Below are 16,771 nucleotides of genomic sequence, written 5' to 3' on the forward strand. Positions count from 1 at the left end.
CAACGGATTAAATTTGCTTTAGCATTTTTATTTAAATGTGTATTAAGTAATAGTGTCTAAATACTTAGGTGATTAACACAGTTCCGAAACTAATACATATTCCGTGTGGTTGCAGGGGAAATCCGCTCGTGACTTAAAACAATATTTAATCGACAATTTTCAACTCAATGGAACGATCGCTGGGTGATCGTTGCTAGCTTTGATTTTATGCTATATAGACAGCCATAAGACGGTGAATCGAGGCAAAATTGGGATGCCAATTTAAGTACAGCATATAATCAGATTAAGATCCGTGTATTGTATATAAGTCTATAACTAGATGGTTAACTATAGCTACCGGTTGAGCCAATATCAGAGACGACATCGAGATGCGGAGAGAGGAAAAAACACGCTTAACTGACTTTTGGCCCTGGGCTATTCCTGGCCGTTTGAATTTTTGAGATTTTGTGCGGCTTGGCTGGTGGAGGGCGTCGGTGAGTCAGGGGGCGTGGGCGTGCGCAGAGCCCGTTCGAAGTCCTCCGCCAAATCGTCGTCATCGCCATCCTGCTGCCAACTATCCAGTGCACTGTCCACATCGAACTCGGGGAACTTTAGCGTTTCCCCCGTCACGTCCACCAAACGGGACCGCAGTCTCTGCGAGATCTCCTCCAGCTCCGTGTACTTCCGCTTGATGGCCTGACCCAGCTGCAGGTGACCCAGTTCCATGGACTTTTCAAACTGATCGATCACGATATCCATACTGGGCGGTATGGGCTCCACATGCGCCTCAATGCCCCCAGTCACACGACCATTGAAGTCCACTATGTTGTGCCAGCCACTGGGAAAGCCTCCGCCCGGTTGCTTCTGGTTGAGATTCAGGGCCGCGAACCCTATGATAGCATCCTCGTGGGGCGACGGTTCACCGCTGCCGTTGGGGCTAACAATCGCCTTTTTCCACAGCTTTAGGATGAAGAGCTTCTGGGGCTGCAAGTGAAACATATTGAAACTTTAAAAATATTCTTAGATATATGGGCTAAGATCTACTCACATTGCTGCGGTAATCGCGGCTCACTTCCACCCGAAACTTGCTGAGCCACTGGGGCTTGGTGGACCTGGCCACAACGGGCGTGGCATAGACCAATCCCTCGTGCGACTTGTAAGTCTGACTATTGCAATTGATGGCCTGGAAGGTCACATAGGTGTTGGGTGGCTCGTTGGGCGGGAATCGCTTGGCGGCCGACTGACGTTTGACTTGCTTCTTGGATTTTCCATAGCCGGGATTTAGAGGCAGCCCAGCGGCTCCCACGATGCGCAGCTGGAAGCTAAAGTTACTGGGCGCCGGAGGAGCCGGTGGCGGCGGCATCACTGGAGTTGGGATACTCGGCGTTGGAGCTGCGATGGCATTCTGAAGCATGTCAAGCAAATCGGTGGTGCTACTTGGAGCCGGCACTTGGTTGTTGTCCTGGTCGAAGCCGCGTTGCTGCTTCAGTTGAGCAATTTGCGACTCGCTTCCAATGGCCAGGAGCACCTTTAGTTCCCCAACAGAAGACTGGGTATCAGGAGCGACAATGGGGGCCCAGCCGTCGATGGAAATCACTGGTAGCTGTAAGTAAAAAAGAAAATATTAACAACAGCTCCAAGAAACTGGGAAGGATATTTAATTAACTGATTATTACAATAATCCAAAGAAAGCAAAACAACTTAAAATTACTAAAAAACAATCTAAGCACACATTGTAAAGTCTAATTTAAATCCAGAAAGATTCAGTCCTATATAAACTTATTTTATTTTCAAAGAACCGGAAATATTCAGTCCTATTTGGTGATTTTTTTGCTTATATTATCAGAATTTAATGGTTTTAATGATCATGGCAATGAACTTGAATGAACTCAAAAAATAAAAATAGAAAGCTTGAAGCAGTCGGAAAATATCTAAGTAATCATATTATTTGATTCAAAATACAAGATCTTTGATATTAAAAGCTTTTTACGTTGTAGATATTAAAAGTGATTAACTTTTTGAATATTCGCAAATCTTTTAATATTTTGCAAAACCATTTAAGGCCAGTTAATATATAACAAATTATAAAAAATAAAAAAAAATTTAATTATGTATTCATGAAAAGCTATCAATGTTTATAGATATAAGTTTTAAATTTAAGTATCCCCTCGCACCTTCCCCTTGCACAGGTGATTGGTGATGCTGGCGTCTCGGTAAGCGATGAAGAACTGGTGCAGTGGCAGCCGCACCACTCCGCCGAGGGGACGCACTTCGAGGACCAGCTGCTGCCGCTCCACGCTCTGCAGGAAGCGCTCGTCGTTAATGATGGCGAACTGCTCCTGCAGCCCGAACGCTCCTCCGTCGCCGATCTTCACCAGCAGCGGCTGCGGCTGCCAGAAGGGCTGGAGCGACAGCTCCTGGCATGCCCCCTTGTTCTCCGCCGTCAGTTGACGCAGTTCCCCGGCATACAGATAGCCCCTGAGGAGACGGACTTTGTTGGTCTCCGCCATGAAATTGACACACTCCAAGATGGCCCTGTTGTTGTTGTTGGCTTGAGGAGGAGGCGGAGGCTGGGGCGGCGGCTGAGGGGGCGTTAAAACGGCCTTCGAGTTGCACTTAACTGGAAAATAATTTAAAACGCAGGAGAGGATTAGTCTTATAATCGACGGCAGATAGTCAAGCATGCTACGCTGTATTAATCACAGTTCGAAGTTCTTCGGCGGACCTTGAACTCTCGGAGATTTGAATTAAACAAGCTTTAAGAACTGAATCAGCTGTGATCTTCGATCCGGGGCTTATCGCCTTGGCAACAAGACGATCGGACCCAAAAATCGATTCAAGCGGAACGAAAGATTGCGCCGGCAAGCGGGTGAAACCGGGTCGAATCGGTTATAGCACGTGCTCCACAAGCGGACAACTGAAAACTTAACCGATCACTGGAATTGACTGGGCTTAAAATAGCCCAACTAGATCTCAAATCAGGCCGATGATAATTGACGCATAATAAGCATCACAAGCGGTGGACACAGTGGGTAATGTGTGATTGAAATTGTAGGGCATTTAACAATATTTTAAATGAAATTTAATTTGAAAAACGGGAAGTTAGAATTGAAAAATTAAAAACTAAACATAAAAGACTTTATCAACATAAATAGAATATATACAAATAAATATTGTAAACCAACATTTGGATTTTTGGGAAAACTTTTACATTATTAATTGCTTCCAAATTATAATCTTTAAAATAATTTAATCTTTGATAATTTTTAGTGTTGGAAAACGTCCTAAAAATAATAAAACGAGTTTCATGCTTTGAGAATATTAAAAGGTTGGAAAACTTTCACTTTAAAAGGAATATTGCCCAACCTTTTATTGTATTTACTTTATCGTTTTATTAACCTATACCATAATGAGTCATAATTTATGACTGCTTCAAATGGCTCTACAAAAATCAAGTTTTTCCAACACTGTCAATACTATTTTTCTAAAAAAGCAAAACAAAAACATCCTCAAACCCACTGTGCTTTCAGATCGCAAAAACAAAGCTGTTGGAAAACATAATGATGGTTTAAAATATAGCTGGTATAAAGAACATAAAACACGGAAAGGATTTTGTTGTTTTTGATTTTTTTGGTTGTTTTTTGTTTTGTTTTGAATTCTTTTTTGAAAATGAAAAGTATTTATTGACAGAATGATGGGCAGCACTTGGAAAACGGCAATCAATAATACATATAGTAAGTGCAGGAGGCGTGGGCGTGGTTGTGGGCGGCTGGTGTGGATTCGGTATTGGGTTTTTTGTAGCTGTTGTTGCTGTAGTTGTTCTTGGTTGTGGTGGTGGTGAGATTTGTAGTCGTGTGGTTTCGGTTCAGCTTGTATCTGTTGTATTCGATTTGGGGGCCCAAGAATCAGTGGTTCTTGCGATTGGCAACCACACGACATTAGTCATATATATTCACCTGCGGCCTTGTTTCCACTTTCGTTCTTTTGACCCGGCTGCTCCTTTTGCTGCTGCTGCTGCGGCTGCTGCTCGGGATTACCATTCAAGTTCTGCAGCAGACTGATCTTCACATAGACGCTGCCCAGGTGGACATCGCGGCGCTTGATGGCAATGCACTTGCACTGCTCCAGCAGGGAGGCCTTGTAGAGCTCCCGCAGTTCCAGGCGGCCCATGCCGAGCATTTCGTTGAGACAGGTGCCGGGTTCGCGCCACCAAACGGTGATGTCCACATGGCCAGCGCTCTGAGCCTCATCCTCCAGGCTCTTGTCCTCCATGTCCACCTGCCGCTGGGCCGTCTGCCCGAAGCGGGTGCACTGCGTCAGGCTCTGGAACTTCTCCGACTCGAACTGCATGATGTGGAACATCGGATAGCGCGGCACTTTGCGTATCAAATCCCCGGACAGCTGGCATTCCACGGTGAAAATTGGTCGCACCTCGTTCTGAACAAGTTCCATGCGTTGAGTGCCCTCCGGCTGCAGAGTCAGCGCCTCCAAGTGGAGCTGCAGGGCGTTGCAGCTGCGGAACAGCTCCGGCGTGATGACCAGCTCATCCTCCGAGTCCTGGGCAATCTGCTCCGCCTCCGATTCCGTCCACAGGACCTGCTGCTGCTGCTTCATCTTCAGAGGTTCGCCAGTGGCAGCGGTGGCAAATAGGGCCACCAGGTCGGCATCCAGTTTCTTTATAGCCTCCATTAGCTCAACGTTGGTTGCTGTAGTGCCTGCAATGAGTTGTAAAATATTAGTTAGTTTTATTGTCTTTTCAGAAACGGACATGTTGTGGCATTTACAGGGCTTTTAAGCAGGGAAATTAATGCGATCCGATCTCCGCGACGTGGGCTTTCGAAATGAAGGCCTGTATTCATGGGAGATTCCGAAAAAAGCCGGCAGAATGGGGAGTGCGAGAGCGAAGAAAGAGGAACCCCAGTAATCGCGTTCTATGCTTCGCCCCATACTTCTCTCGCTCTCTCACGTGTTCGCACTATCGCTCTATCACATGGGACTCGGTCTTATGGGCGGTGTGCCGCACCCTGGATACCCTAACTATAGATCTCTAAAGATTTTTACCAACGAATTTTATGAATTGGAACCCTAATCTATTGATTATAATTATTTTTTTTAAAAAAGGTGTACATTTAAATTATATTATGCTTGTGTGTGATCTCGTAAGAGTTCTAAACAAAGGCATATGGGACCCACATATATGTTAGTATGGTAAAAATGCAATACATTTTATAAACCTTCTTTGGTGCGTTACAAATTTTATGTAATATTTTTTTTAGGTAGTGAAAAAGCACCTATTTGTTTTATTTTTGTTTTAAGTACAATATTACTGAATTAAAAATGATTTATAAAAGAACAATCTAAACCATTTTTTTCCATCCGTTTTCGGTTGCTGTTTTACTCAATAATAACTGAAACCGGACCTTAAATACAAAAATGGTTTATATGTTCTTTAAAATAAAGTAAATAATATTATATTTTAAACAGAAAATAATATTCTTAGGTTACTTTAGTATTTATTCATATTAAAAAAAAATAGTTTAGATTTTCTTCAAAATAAAGTAATACTATATTTTAAACAAAAAAAAGTTTAGAATGCTTCAATACTTATTAATATTAACTTTTAAGTATTTTCTTTAGCCATGTGGGCCTTGTTCCCAAATACCTCTTCAGTAGGGTATCCAAAATTGAGCAACCCCTCTATCACAATTTGTGGACTCTCTTGAAGCATAAGAAAAAAAACGCGAAACCAGACCCAAATATACGCTTTTTGCATAAATTCGCCTGGCATTGGCAGAGTTCAGTGGCAGGAGGAAATAAAATAAAATTTCCAACAGATTCGAGGGCATTATTCACTCAAAATCGCGAATAGCAAAAGGTCAAGGGTTATCACTCAGCAGGATGATGTAGTAACCGATTTCTCCGCCTGGTAACGCGCTAAAATTTCGATTGGCTCCAAGATAATTGATAAGGGACGCCTGATGCCAGTTCAATGGAAAATTTTCCGTTCCGGAGCTCGAGTTTGTACAGTACAAATTGTAGGATTAGTCAGTAAATGGCTTCAAACTTGTGCAACTGACGATTCCCCTGGCTATTTCTTTGCCTTCAGACATTCGCGACGTTAATTAAAACCCATAGAAATTCGCATCGCATTAGCAAAATAGTGAAATGGGGCGGGCGAGGGGGCCAGACATCTTATCAAGGCAAGGCTTATCGATTTCGAGCCAGGCACTGACAGCACCACCCCCAGCATTTCTCCCTGTGTAGCAACAAAGTAGCGCGAAAAATGTTCTCCGCGGTTCTCTCTCCTGATTCATCCAATAGTTTCGCGTTTTATGTACATATGCAAGTCGGTGTGTTTGGCGGATTCGTGGGAACATATGTTCCCTATATGTATATGACTGGGTGATAAGCCAAGGAATCGAAATTGAAGGCCAATGGCAGAAAACCAGACGCCAAACAAAAAAAAATACAACAAAAAATACAGAAAAAAGATACAAAACCAAAAAACAAAGTCCCTGAGCTTGGCAACATACTTATTCCGAGATAAAAGTTATGTGTCTCTGCATTATGCGACAGGGACGGATTTTCTGCGATACAAAAGCATAAAAAATGCATATTATAATGTGGTTTTAAAAGAACCTAAAAAAAATATAATATTTGACTAGTTAATTATCCAAAACCCTTCTTCAACAATAACCTTAAAGAAAAAAAGTTTCGTAATATAAAAAATAAAATAAATAAAAAAATATATTTTGAATTAAAAAACTTTGATTTTTTAAGGAGGGTGATATATATATATTCTTTTACAATACCGAAAAAAAAATTGTTTGTAATGCAATATAAATAAATAAAAACACTTTGAACCAAAAAAACATTGGATTTTTAAAGAGCTTGATTTATAAAAATATATTCTTCAACAATGTCCATAAAGAAAAATGTGGGTAATAAAAAAAAAAAAAAAAACTAAAAAAATAAATAATAAAAAAAATATTCAATTAAAAACCTTTGATTTTTTAAAGTTTTTTTTGGCAAATTATTCGATACATTATAAACCTCTGGCATACATAGTACACCCCTCGACACCCTGCTTGGCACCCCGCTACCACTAATCCGCCCCTGCATATCAGTTAAATAATATTTACCCACTCTCGCCTCCATTTCAGGTCCCTCAGAGAGTGAGAGATTCGGCTTCGCCTGCACGTGTTCGGGTATAATCACACTATTTTCTGATTTTACGGCTCTCTTTCGCTGGGCTTACGTACATATTTATTGGGACTCGCGTTTCCAAATGGAAAGTTTTGGGCTTTGCCTGTGTTTGAGCACAACCCAAACGAAAAGAGACCCTCGGAATGTGTACATCTGCCAAACAGGAATATTGAGATGGCCAAGGGACCGGGGGAGCTTGCTCTATTTTTGCCAATCTGCAATTGTTGTTAATAAATTATATTTTGGCAAAATTCGTTTTCCACCGATTGGCCAATGTTGACGAGGCAAACAAACAAAACGACAGACTCTTACGTAAGAGTCAACAAACTGTTGTGAATTTTGTGCTTAAAAAAACGAAGAGCGAAATCAAAATTTATAAATAAATAGCAGGGAAATGCCAGGGAAAATAAAAACAAAAACCAAAATAAACAGACGCGGTCGTCGACTGAGAGGCTGCGGAAAATTGGCTGATAAATGACGACAATGGACGACATAGCGTCTATACTTCAACCCACTAAGTCACAAATGCCCAATATCTTAAGTAAACATACTAGAAAGTTCAAAGAACTTTAATTCTTAAAAGTTTTTCATTAGGAAATGTTCATAAAAAAAGGTTTTTACATTTTTGCGTTACTAATACATGTACGCCTCTCGAAGCTTTCCTTAAATTAAGATCTCTGCACCTCGTCCTCCATTTCGATGGTATACTTCAGGGCGGAGAACTCCTCTTTCCTCCCCCTAGAGTCCTTTTCGTCTGGGACATACACATAGACCAACAGAAGGCCCACAAGCACATAGATCGCGCCAAACATAAAGGGAGCGGCCACAGTGCGCTCTCTCCTCAAACTCCCCAAAGAAATGCGATCCTCGCTCAAGTCCATGTCGGAAAGGTAGAACAGGATACCGAACAGGGCGGGTCCAAGTCCATTGCACAATCCGGACATGCCCGTGATCATGCCCTGAACAGCTCCCTGACTTTCGCCGTCCGTGTAGAGGGAGACGTAGGCACTTACGGCCGGAAAGGTGATGGAGCCCAGGGCGGCCACGTTTCCAGCCAGCCACATCTGCCACTTCTCCACTCCGACGGCGTAAAGGGTTAATTGCAGCAGCTCCAGCATCAGACCCAGTACTATCGCTCTCTTGGCGCCTATGGCTCTAACTATGGAGCCCAGAGTCACGTTGATGGTTATGCTTAAAATGGCCATAAAAGCCACCAATGTAGACAGTTCCACAAAGTCAAATCCCATCGTCAGCTTAAGGTATGCCGGTACACTGGAGTACTCCCCAGCTTCGGGAAGCAGGAACATAAAGACCACGATGCACAGTATCAGGACATTGGGGTCGGAAGCAACTCTTAGTATGCCCACAAAAGGATCCGCTTGCTTCCAGCTCAAGCCAGTGGATCTGACTTTTCTGGGCAAACTTTCGGGCACTGCGAACAGTACAAATGTCACGTTCGTTGTGGAGACCAGAGTGGCTACAAGTACAACAGTGTTAATTCCATAAAGATCCATGATGAGATTACCCAAAGCGGGGGCGATCACCAGGCTGGCGGCAAAGGTGGCCGACATCAGTCCATAGGATCTGGAGCGCTCCTCCTTGGGGGCCACATCCGCCACATAGGCAAAGGCAACCGAGAAGCTAACGCCCAAAACGCCACTCATCGAACTGATCATAAAGAACCAGAAGTTATCGATCGTCATCAGGGGAATCGGCAGGCAGGTGAAGATCACTGTTATCAGCAGTAGCAACTTCCGTCCGTAGATGTCCGACAAAGCCCCGATCAGGGGGGCGGACAGAAAGGAGAGTATTCCCTTGACGCCCATGACCAAGCCGTTCATCAGGAACGTGTGGTCCGGGAAGGTTTCCTTTAGAGTGGCTATCATGGGCATCGTCAGCAGTCCCCAGGCGAAGTATTCCAGGAACACCACGACCAGGATGTGACAAACACTCGGCTTTCCAACGCCCGAAATCGAGGCGAGCGCTACGAGTATCTTGAACATTTCTCTTTGCTGGGGATTAAGCTGGAAGTGCAGCGACCTAAGTAGCTTGGAATTGCAGCTGAACTAAAATTACTATTTTTATGGTCTTCCAGCGTAGCTAATATATTTCAGAGGGGATTCGATATCTATCTCTTAACTTCGAGCAAATACATCGAAAACTTAAAGCTACCGATAAGAATCGAACATTTATTGAGTTTACACAAGGGATCATGTATTCAGATATTTATATTTTATTTTAATATTTTAAGGGGGTTATCTCGTTTTGAAGCAGGTTTCTAAGTTTTTTTTTGGAGTTTTTTTCAACAAGCGATTAAAATATACATCTTCAATTTTTTACCAGCAAATATATCGAAATCTTAAAGCTATCGATAAGAATCGAACATTTATTGAGTTTACACAAGTGATCATATTGTATTCAGATATTTATATCGGGAAATAAGAGGGTTATCCCGTGTTAAAGCAGGTTTCTAATTGTTTTTTGGGAATTTATATCATTGGATATGGGTATTGTGTATTTATGTATTGGGTATTTATGTACATTCTTAAAACTTTTTTGAGTAAAAATAATAAAAACTTTAGAAGTTAGAATACGGTAAAAAAAATTCTCCCATGGCTTTCAGGGTTGAACGGCTGAACTAAAAAAATTAAAAAGCATGACCCGTAGTTAAGAAAACATATTGAAAATTATTATTACACAACTTTAGAATTTATGATTCTATTTTCACTATTTTGTTGTGTATAAAAACAAAGTGATTTTTTAAAGAAATAGACTTTTTCCAAACTCCACAGGATATGATCCCCTTAATCCGAAATTATATGTCAATAATTAATAGAACTTAGAAAAAATAAATTTAATCGTTTAAATTTATTTACAGTCTTCACAGTCAGAATCATAGTAGTCATTTATTTCTAATTTAACATAACCATCACTTTTTTGGCCTTTATAGAAGACCATTTTAGTTAGAGGTTCAAGTTCGTCCTCATCCTCCGTGATCTCATCGGAGCTCTTGTAGGCTTTTGGTTCCTCTTCAAGAGTCTCCTTTTTTATTAAGCTGGTCAGAATCAAGGCCACCAACACTCCCATGGCACTTGCCGCAAAAGGTGCTGGGATAGGTGATATTCGGGGTGGAGTATGCGAAGAGTCCTTCTGAAAAAGGTGGAAGAGTACTCCAAAGAAGGCGGGTCCCACGCCCTCGCTCAAGCACTCGATCCCCGAGATAATGCCAAGGACAGCGCCCTGATGTTCGGGACTGGCGTAAATCGAAGCCACCGCATTATTGGCGGCTGGGATGACGGTGGCTAGGGCGGCAAAAATGCTGCTTATCCAGTACATCCAATGGCTGGTTCCAAGGCCGAAGCACAGAAGCTGCGTTAGAAGGAGGAGCAGGCCCAGACGGATCGAGCCCATGGCACCCACTAGCTTCATAAGGTATCCCAGCAGGAGATTCGACGTGATCGCCACCACTGACAGCAAACCCAACATCATGGAGACCTCCTTGTACTCGAATCCCATGTTGACTCTTAGGTACACCGGGGCAGTGGACTCCACGCCCGCGAAGGCACAAATTGCCAGGAATGTTATTATGTATATCACCATCAGGTTCTTATCCTTGCTACTTTTTCGCAGTATTTCCCAAAGATTAGAGGTGCTCGGGGAGGTATTTCCTCTTACTTCCTTTTCTGTTTGTGTTATGTCGTCTTCAGGCAGCTCATTATTCGGGTTGTTCTTTAAGACATATATTTTATGTTTGGCTTCCATGTTTAAGATCTGTTTCCTGTCCTTTGCGTTTATGGTCGTTTTCCCATCCTCCTCATCTTCAAGTTCCTGGTTCCGACAATCCGTAATATGCTGATCATTTGTGTCCTCCAAAACTTGGCTTTGTTCCTTTAGTACTAGACTTTCGGGCACTCCGAAAATAATAAATGCAATGTTTATCAGGCCAATCACGGTTGCAAGCAAAATAACAGATGCGACTCCGTAGTAGTTCATCAGGAAGTTGCCCAAGAATGGGGAGAAGGCTACTCCAGCGGCGAAGCTGGCCGCCACAATGCCATATCCCTTGGATCGCTCCTCCACACTGGTCACATCCGCCACGTAGGCCAGGGAGGAGGAGTAGGTGCTGCCGCAAACAGAGCTCACGGTGAGGATGGCGAAGAACCACCAGCTCTTAATCAGCATGAATGGAATCGGGGAGAAGGTGGTGACCACAGCCAGCAACATCACTACCTTCCGGCCTTGGAAATCGGAGACGGCGCCCATCACAGGCGTGGCGAAGAAGCCCAGGATTCCGCGAACCCCATAAACCAGACCATCGACGAGAAGGACGTGGTTTCCAAAGTAATCCGTGATTTTTGCGATAAACGGAACGGTCAGTAGACCCCAGGCAAAGTAGTGCATAAAGGTCACGATCACGGCGTGCCAGACACTTGCTTCTCCGATTCCAGAGTTTTTCACCAATATTTTCACCAGCGGTCTAACGAAATGGAGCTGCGCCATTCTAAGCGGTCCGCAGGCGAACTGGCTAGAGCCAGACAGTTAAGGTTTAATTTATACGCCTCGTGTTTTAATAAAAATGGTTATGGATGCACTGGTAAAAACAGATGCAATTCGAAGCTGACATTACTTAACATCTACTGTCTAAGGGGCTGTCCAACGGACAGTGTCCATACATTACAAAATCATAGTTTTGATTTGGAGCTAACAACAAATAATTTGCATAAGATCGTGCAGTGGCCTAAGATATTGTCGTTCGAGTATGACTGCGAATAAACAGCTCCATTCGCATAAAACTACTCCTACAGAGGTTGTAGTAGGTAATTTCTAGACTTTACACGCATTATCCCAGCCTTCTAGTTTTTATAGTTTCCGAGATATCACACTTGACTTGCTAGAGATATTCCTCCAACCAAGGGTAGTTTAAAGCCCCCCTTCATGTGAATTTGTGGTCTAAATCTCAAAACCCAACCCTCTAGCTTTTATAATTCGCAAGTCGGACATGATTAGATCCCCTTGGCTAGTGATCCTGATCAAGAACACATATATAAAGGGTTAAAAATAATAGTATCTTTCATTTTTATGATTTTATTGTTTGAACTATCTACTTTTATCTACTTTCGGCACATAAACACTTTATTGAGTAACTCCAAAATTTGTTTTTTGGACTAACGCTCACTTGTTGGGTCGCTCACACCATCGGAGTTCTTGTGCACTTTGGTTACCTCTCCAAGAGTCTCCTTTTTAATTAAACTAGTCAGGATGATGGCCGCAAGGACTCCCACGGCACTTATGACAAAAGGTGCTGGAATAGGAGTCTTTTCGTCCTTTTGAAAGAAGTGGAAGAGTATTCCAAAGTAGGCGGGTCCCACACCCTCGCACAAGCACTCGATCCCCGAGATAATGCCAAGAACAGCTCCCTGGTGTTCGGGACTGGCGTAAATCGAGGCGACTGCAGTGTTGGCGGCTGGGATAGTCGTGGATACGGCGGCAAAGATGATGCTCAACCAGTACACCCATTTTGCGGTTACAAAGGAAAAGCACAGCAGTTGCGCCAGCAGGAGGAATAGGCCCAAGCATATGGACCCCTTGGCACCCACTAGCTTCATAAGGTATCCCAGCAGGAGATTCGATGTGATCGCCACCACTGACAGCAAACCCAACATCATGGAGACCTCCTTATACTCGAATCCCATGTTGACTCTTAGGTACACCGGGGCAGTGGACTCCACGCCCGCGAAGGCACAAATTGCCAGGAATGTTATTATGTATATCACCATCAGGTTCTTATCCTTGCTACTTTTTCGAAGTACTTCCCAAAGATTAGAGGTGCTCGGGGCGGTATTACCTTTTATTTCCTTTTCTGTGTGTGTTATGTCTTCTTGAGGCAGCTCATTGTCACAGGGCTCTACGATCGGGCTGTTCTTTAGGACGTCTATTTTGTACTTGGCTTCCACATTTAAGATCTGTTTCCTTTCCTTTGTATTTATGATTGTTTTCCCATCCTCCTCATCTTCAAATCCCTGGTTTCGATATTCCGTAATATGGTGATCATTTGTGTCTGCCGAAACTTGGCTTTGTTCCTTTAGTTTCCGACTTTCAGGCACGCCGAAAATGATAAAAGCAATGTTTATCAGTCCAATTACGGTTGCAAGCAAAATAACCGGTGCGGCTCCGTAGCAGTTCATCAGGAAGTTGCCCAAGAATGGGGAGAAGGCTACTCCAGCGGCGAAGCTGGCCGCCACAATGCCGTATCCCTTGGATCGCTCCTCCACACTGGTCACATCCGCCACGTAGGCCAGGGAGGAGGAGTAGGTGCTGCCGCAAACAGAGCTCACGGTGAGGATGGCGAAGAACCACCAGCTCTTAATCAGCATGAATGGAATCGGGAAGAAGGTGGTGACCACAGCCAGCAGCATCACCACTTTCCGGCCTTGGAAATCGGAGACGGCGCCCATCACAGGCGTGGCGAAGAAGCCCAGGATTCCGCGAACCCCATAAACCAGTCCATCGACGAGAAGGACGTGGTTTCCAAAGTAATCCGTGATTTTGGCGATAAACGGAACGGTCAGTAGACCCCAGGCAAAGTAGTGCATAAAGGTCACGATCACCGCATGCCAAACACTTGCTTTCCCGATTGCAGAACTTTTCACCAATATTTTCACCAGTGGAGTTAAGAACTTGAGCTGCGCCATTACAAGCGGTCCGTACGCGAACTGGCCAGCGCCAGACAGTTTAACAAATCCAGTTAAAAAATCAATTTATACCCCTGTGTTTAAATGAAAATTGTTATAGCTGCACTGTTAAAAATTTGGAGGAGGAACCTTTTTAAATTTTTAGAAAGTGTATATAATTTTATATTATCACCTCACAATAATTTTTATTGCGGTTATATTTACATTTATTTACTTAAGAGTTTTACGGATTTTTGACAAAATATCTTTTAAAAAACCCTATATCCTTTGTTACCACAAATTATAAGGCAGAAGGGTAGCCGCGTCTTCAATGGGTTAAATTTGTTTCAAACCAATTTTTCAAAACAATTTTCGATTCTGATTCATCAATATGTGCAGTAAAATTAAGTTCTCTCTATTAAAGAGAACTATAATTCTGTAGAATTTTACCTTACCCTGTCTCTAAGACGCAAAAAAGAAAATCTCATAGTAGAAAACCTATTTCCCACAAACGTTTTTCCTTAAATATTTTAAAAATATATAACATTTGAATACCATAAGAAAATATTTAAAAAAATCAATCAGAAACCCAACGAATTTTTCCAATTTTATTTTTCTTAATGTTTCAAATGGTTGTTCCATTTTCGATTTTTAAAAGGTAGTTCATGAACGCTTGTTTTACATATTTCCGTGCAGTGCCCTAAGATATTGTTGTCTGAGTATGACTGCGAATAAATAGTTCCCATGGCAAATGCAAAAATTCTGCTTCTCTTAAAGTACTTAACGATTACAGAGAAAACGATTCATATTTTAAAAATTTCAGCCATATGCTCTTAAGGTTAAATTAGTATTTGTATTCATTTGAATTGTTATGTCAAAGGGAAACACCACAAATGGTTTCTCAATAATATATTTTCTTTAAAACTATTCAACAATTGTAGTATAAGTTCTTCATCACAAAATGAGTCATATATTCTAAAATGTGTTTATGAGGCAAACAAATTGTTTCATCATGTTATTATAATGTTGACAAATTGTTTTTTCTAATGTAGAAATTGTTGTACAATATAAAGGAACAACTAGTTTGTTTCAAAAACTAATTCATATTTAAAAATATAGAAAAGTACAATGAACTTTTTCAGTTCCAATCTATATTAGAAAAAAGGCCTAGAAATGTTTGGCAAGTGTAAAATTAGCATTCCCTAATGTTATTCAGATCTAATAAATGTTTGCATACCCTTCGAGAAGTAGTTAAGATTGCCCATTTATAAGTTGTACGATCATTATTAGCTTATTTTTATCGACACCAGCTAAATTTCCATAGTACTTTGTACTACTGTGTACAAGGGACTTTTCCACTGCTAGATCATAATAATAACAATAGATTGTAATCTAACGGGGGTCGCTCACCTGCCATAAGGTCGCCGCTCTGCTGATCCTGCAGCATCGGGATCACCGGCTCGCCGCTAGGTGGCGCGTCCGGCAATGCGTTGTCGTGGGCGGTGGGGGCGTGGCCCTGCGAGGGCGGGGGCGGTGGCTCGGCGAAGAGCATCTCGAAGCGCAGCCGGATGTGGATTGGGCCGACTTTCAGCTGCTGTTGCTGTTGCACTTGTTTGAGCGGGCCACCGATCTCCAGGTGACGATATAGAGCATAAATTTCGGTTTTATGCTCGAAATGGCTCGAAGTGCCGTAATTAGCGGCGTATTTACTGTTAGCGTGATTGCAGCCTGCTCCTCTGACGTCACAGCGGTCGGCTGAGGCGGCGGCGACAATTTCGCTGGCGGGACACTCACGAGAATGATCTAAAAATAAGACAAGGCTTTTTTTGCTGTGTACAGGGGGAGGCTGCTGCTGCTTCTTCTTCTTATTTGCCCTTTGCTGCTGCCGCTGCTTCTTCTTATCCTTCTCACCTCGCTGCTTCTTCCTCTTATCCTTTACCTCTTGCTTTTCGCAGAGCTTCTTATTCTCTTTTACTTGTTGTTGTAGTGGCTGTCGCTGCTCTTCTTCCTTTTGCTCCTCTTCTCCCCCCTCTTCTTCTTCACCGTTTTGTTGTTGCTGCTGCTTTGACCTTTTCTTTTGGCCAAACTTTCTGCCTCTGCCGACGTCACAGCTGATCGATTTCACGTCTTTGCGGCTCTCGTTCGGCGACTTTTCCGCCTCCTGGCTCTCCCTGCTTTTCCGATTGTCACAATTCACATTCGTCGTCGACCGTGGGAATTCTGCTATCATAATTTTTATGCACCTATGCCATAACTATCACACTCACTCTCACGCACACACGCACAAAAACGCGGAAAGAGAGGCGGGCGCGCGCTAGTGTTGTTGTTTTCGTTTTTTTCTTCACCGTTTAACCAAGCTGAAAAGTTAAAAATCTTCACACACACACACAGGAAAAGGTTGAGAAATCGAATTTTCCGTACTATGATTTTCCGGCCATAAATCTGCACGGGCGTAAGTTTCGGGGGAAACTGCTGGCTGCAGAAAAGCTCCTGGTCGCAAAGGAAGAAAAATTGGAGAGGCGTTGCCGGACGGTGACGGCGATGTCATTTGTTTTGGATTCGTCGCCGGGGCGTTGCCACATAGAGGAACTCTGGAAAATACCAAATTAGGCAGGGCTACCAACTTATTTTATATAATATCTTTTTGGCTTTTTTTTTTAAATTTTTTCATAATTTTTTTGATTATATTTTACAAGGAAAAAGATACTATATCATTGGAATCACAGCCATAATAACTCTTCAAAATATAAAAATTCAATATGTAAACTTTTAATTCACAAATAGTAACAAAGGAAATTTGTTAAATTTTTAGGAAAATATAAATTTGTTTTAAGAACTCATATTTTTTAGCTATACGATAAACGAACAATATTTTTCATTTTCAAAGAGGGCTAATAATTTTGTCGGTTCAAGTA

General features: G+C 42.5%; 2 protein-coding genes across 6 annotated transcripts; both read right to left on the reverse strand.

Moving 5' to 3' along the window:
* Window positions 1-7: 7 nt before the first annotated feature.
* Window positions 8-16,398, reverse strand: LOC108028348 (hippocampus abundant transcript 1 protein). 5 transcript variants are annotated; one of them, XM_017100101.3, is made up of 5 exons: window positions 15,267-16,398; window positions 3,936-4,694; window positions 2,154-2,599; window positions 1,028-1,582; window positions 8-963 (listed from the first exon to the last, which is right to left on the reverse strand). In XM_017100101.3, the coding sequence occupies exons 1-5, from the start codon at window positions 16,084-16,086 to the stop codon at window positions 415-417; spliced, it is 3,129 nt and encodes a 1,042-aa protein (XP_016955590.1). In that variant the 5' UTR covers window positions 16,087-16,398; the 3' UTR covers window positions 8-414. The 5 variants fall into 5 exon arrangements, with proteins under 5 accessions (XP_016955590.1, XP_016955589.1, XP_016955591.1 ...); XM_017100100.3 differs by lacking the exon at window positions 15,267-16,398 and adding an exon at window positions 13,031-13,915; XM_017100102.3 differs by lacking the exon at window positions 15,267-16,398 and adding an exon at window positions 4,764-4,985.
* Window positions 7,740-10,002, reverse strand: LOC108028350 (hippocampus abundant transcript-like protein 1). Its single transcript, XM_017100104.3, has one exon. It carries the CDS (start codon window positions 9,186-9,188, stop codon window positions 7,854-7,856), a length of 1,335 nt encoding a protein of 444 aa, XP_016955593.1. The 5' UTR covers window positions 9,189-10,002; the 3' UTR covers window positions 7,740-7,853.
* Window positions 16,399-16,771: the final 373 nt, after the last annotated feature.

The sequence above is a fragment of the Drosophila biarmipes genome, chromosome 3L (genome assembly GCF_025231255.1).
Source record: "Drosophila biarmipes strain raj3 chromosome 3L, RU_DBia_V1.1, whole genome shotgun sequence".
NCBI classification, from domain to species: domain Eukaryota; kingdom Metazoa; phylum Arthropoda; class Insecta; order Diptera; family Drosophilidae; genus Drosophila; species Drosophila biarmipes.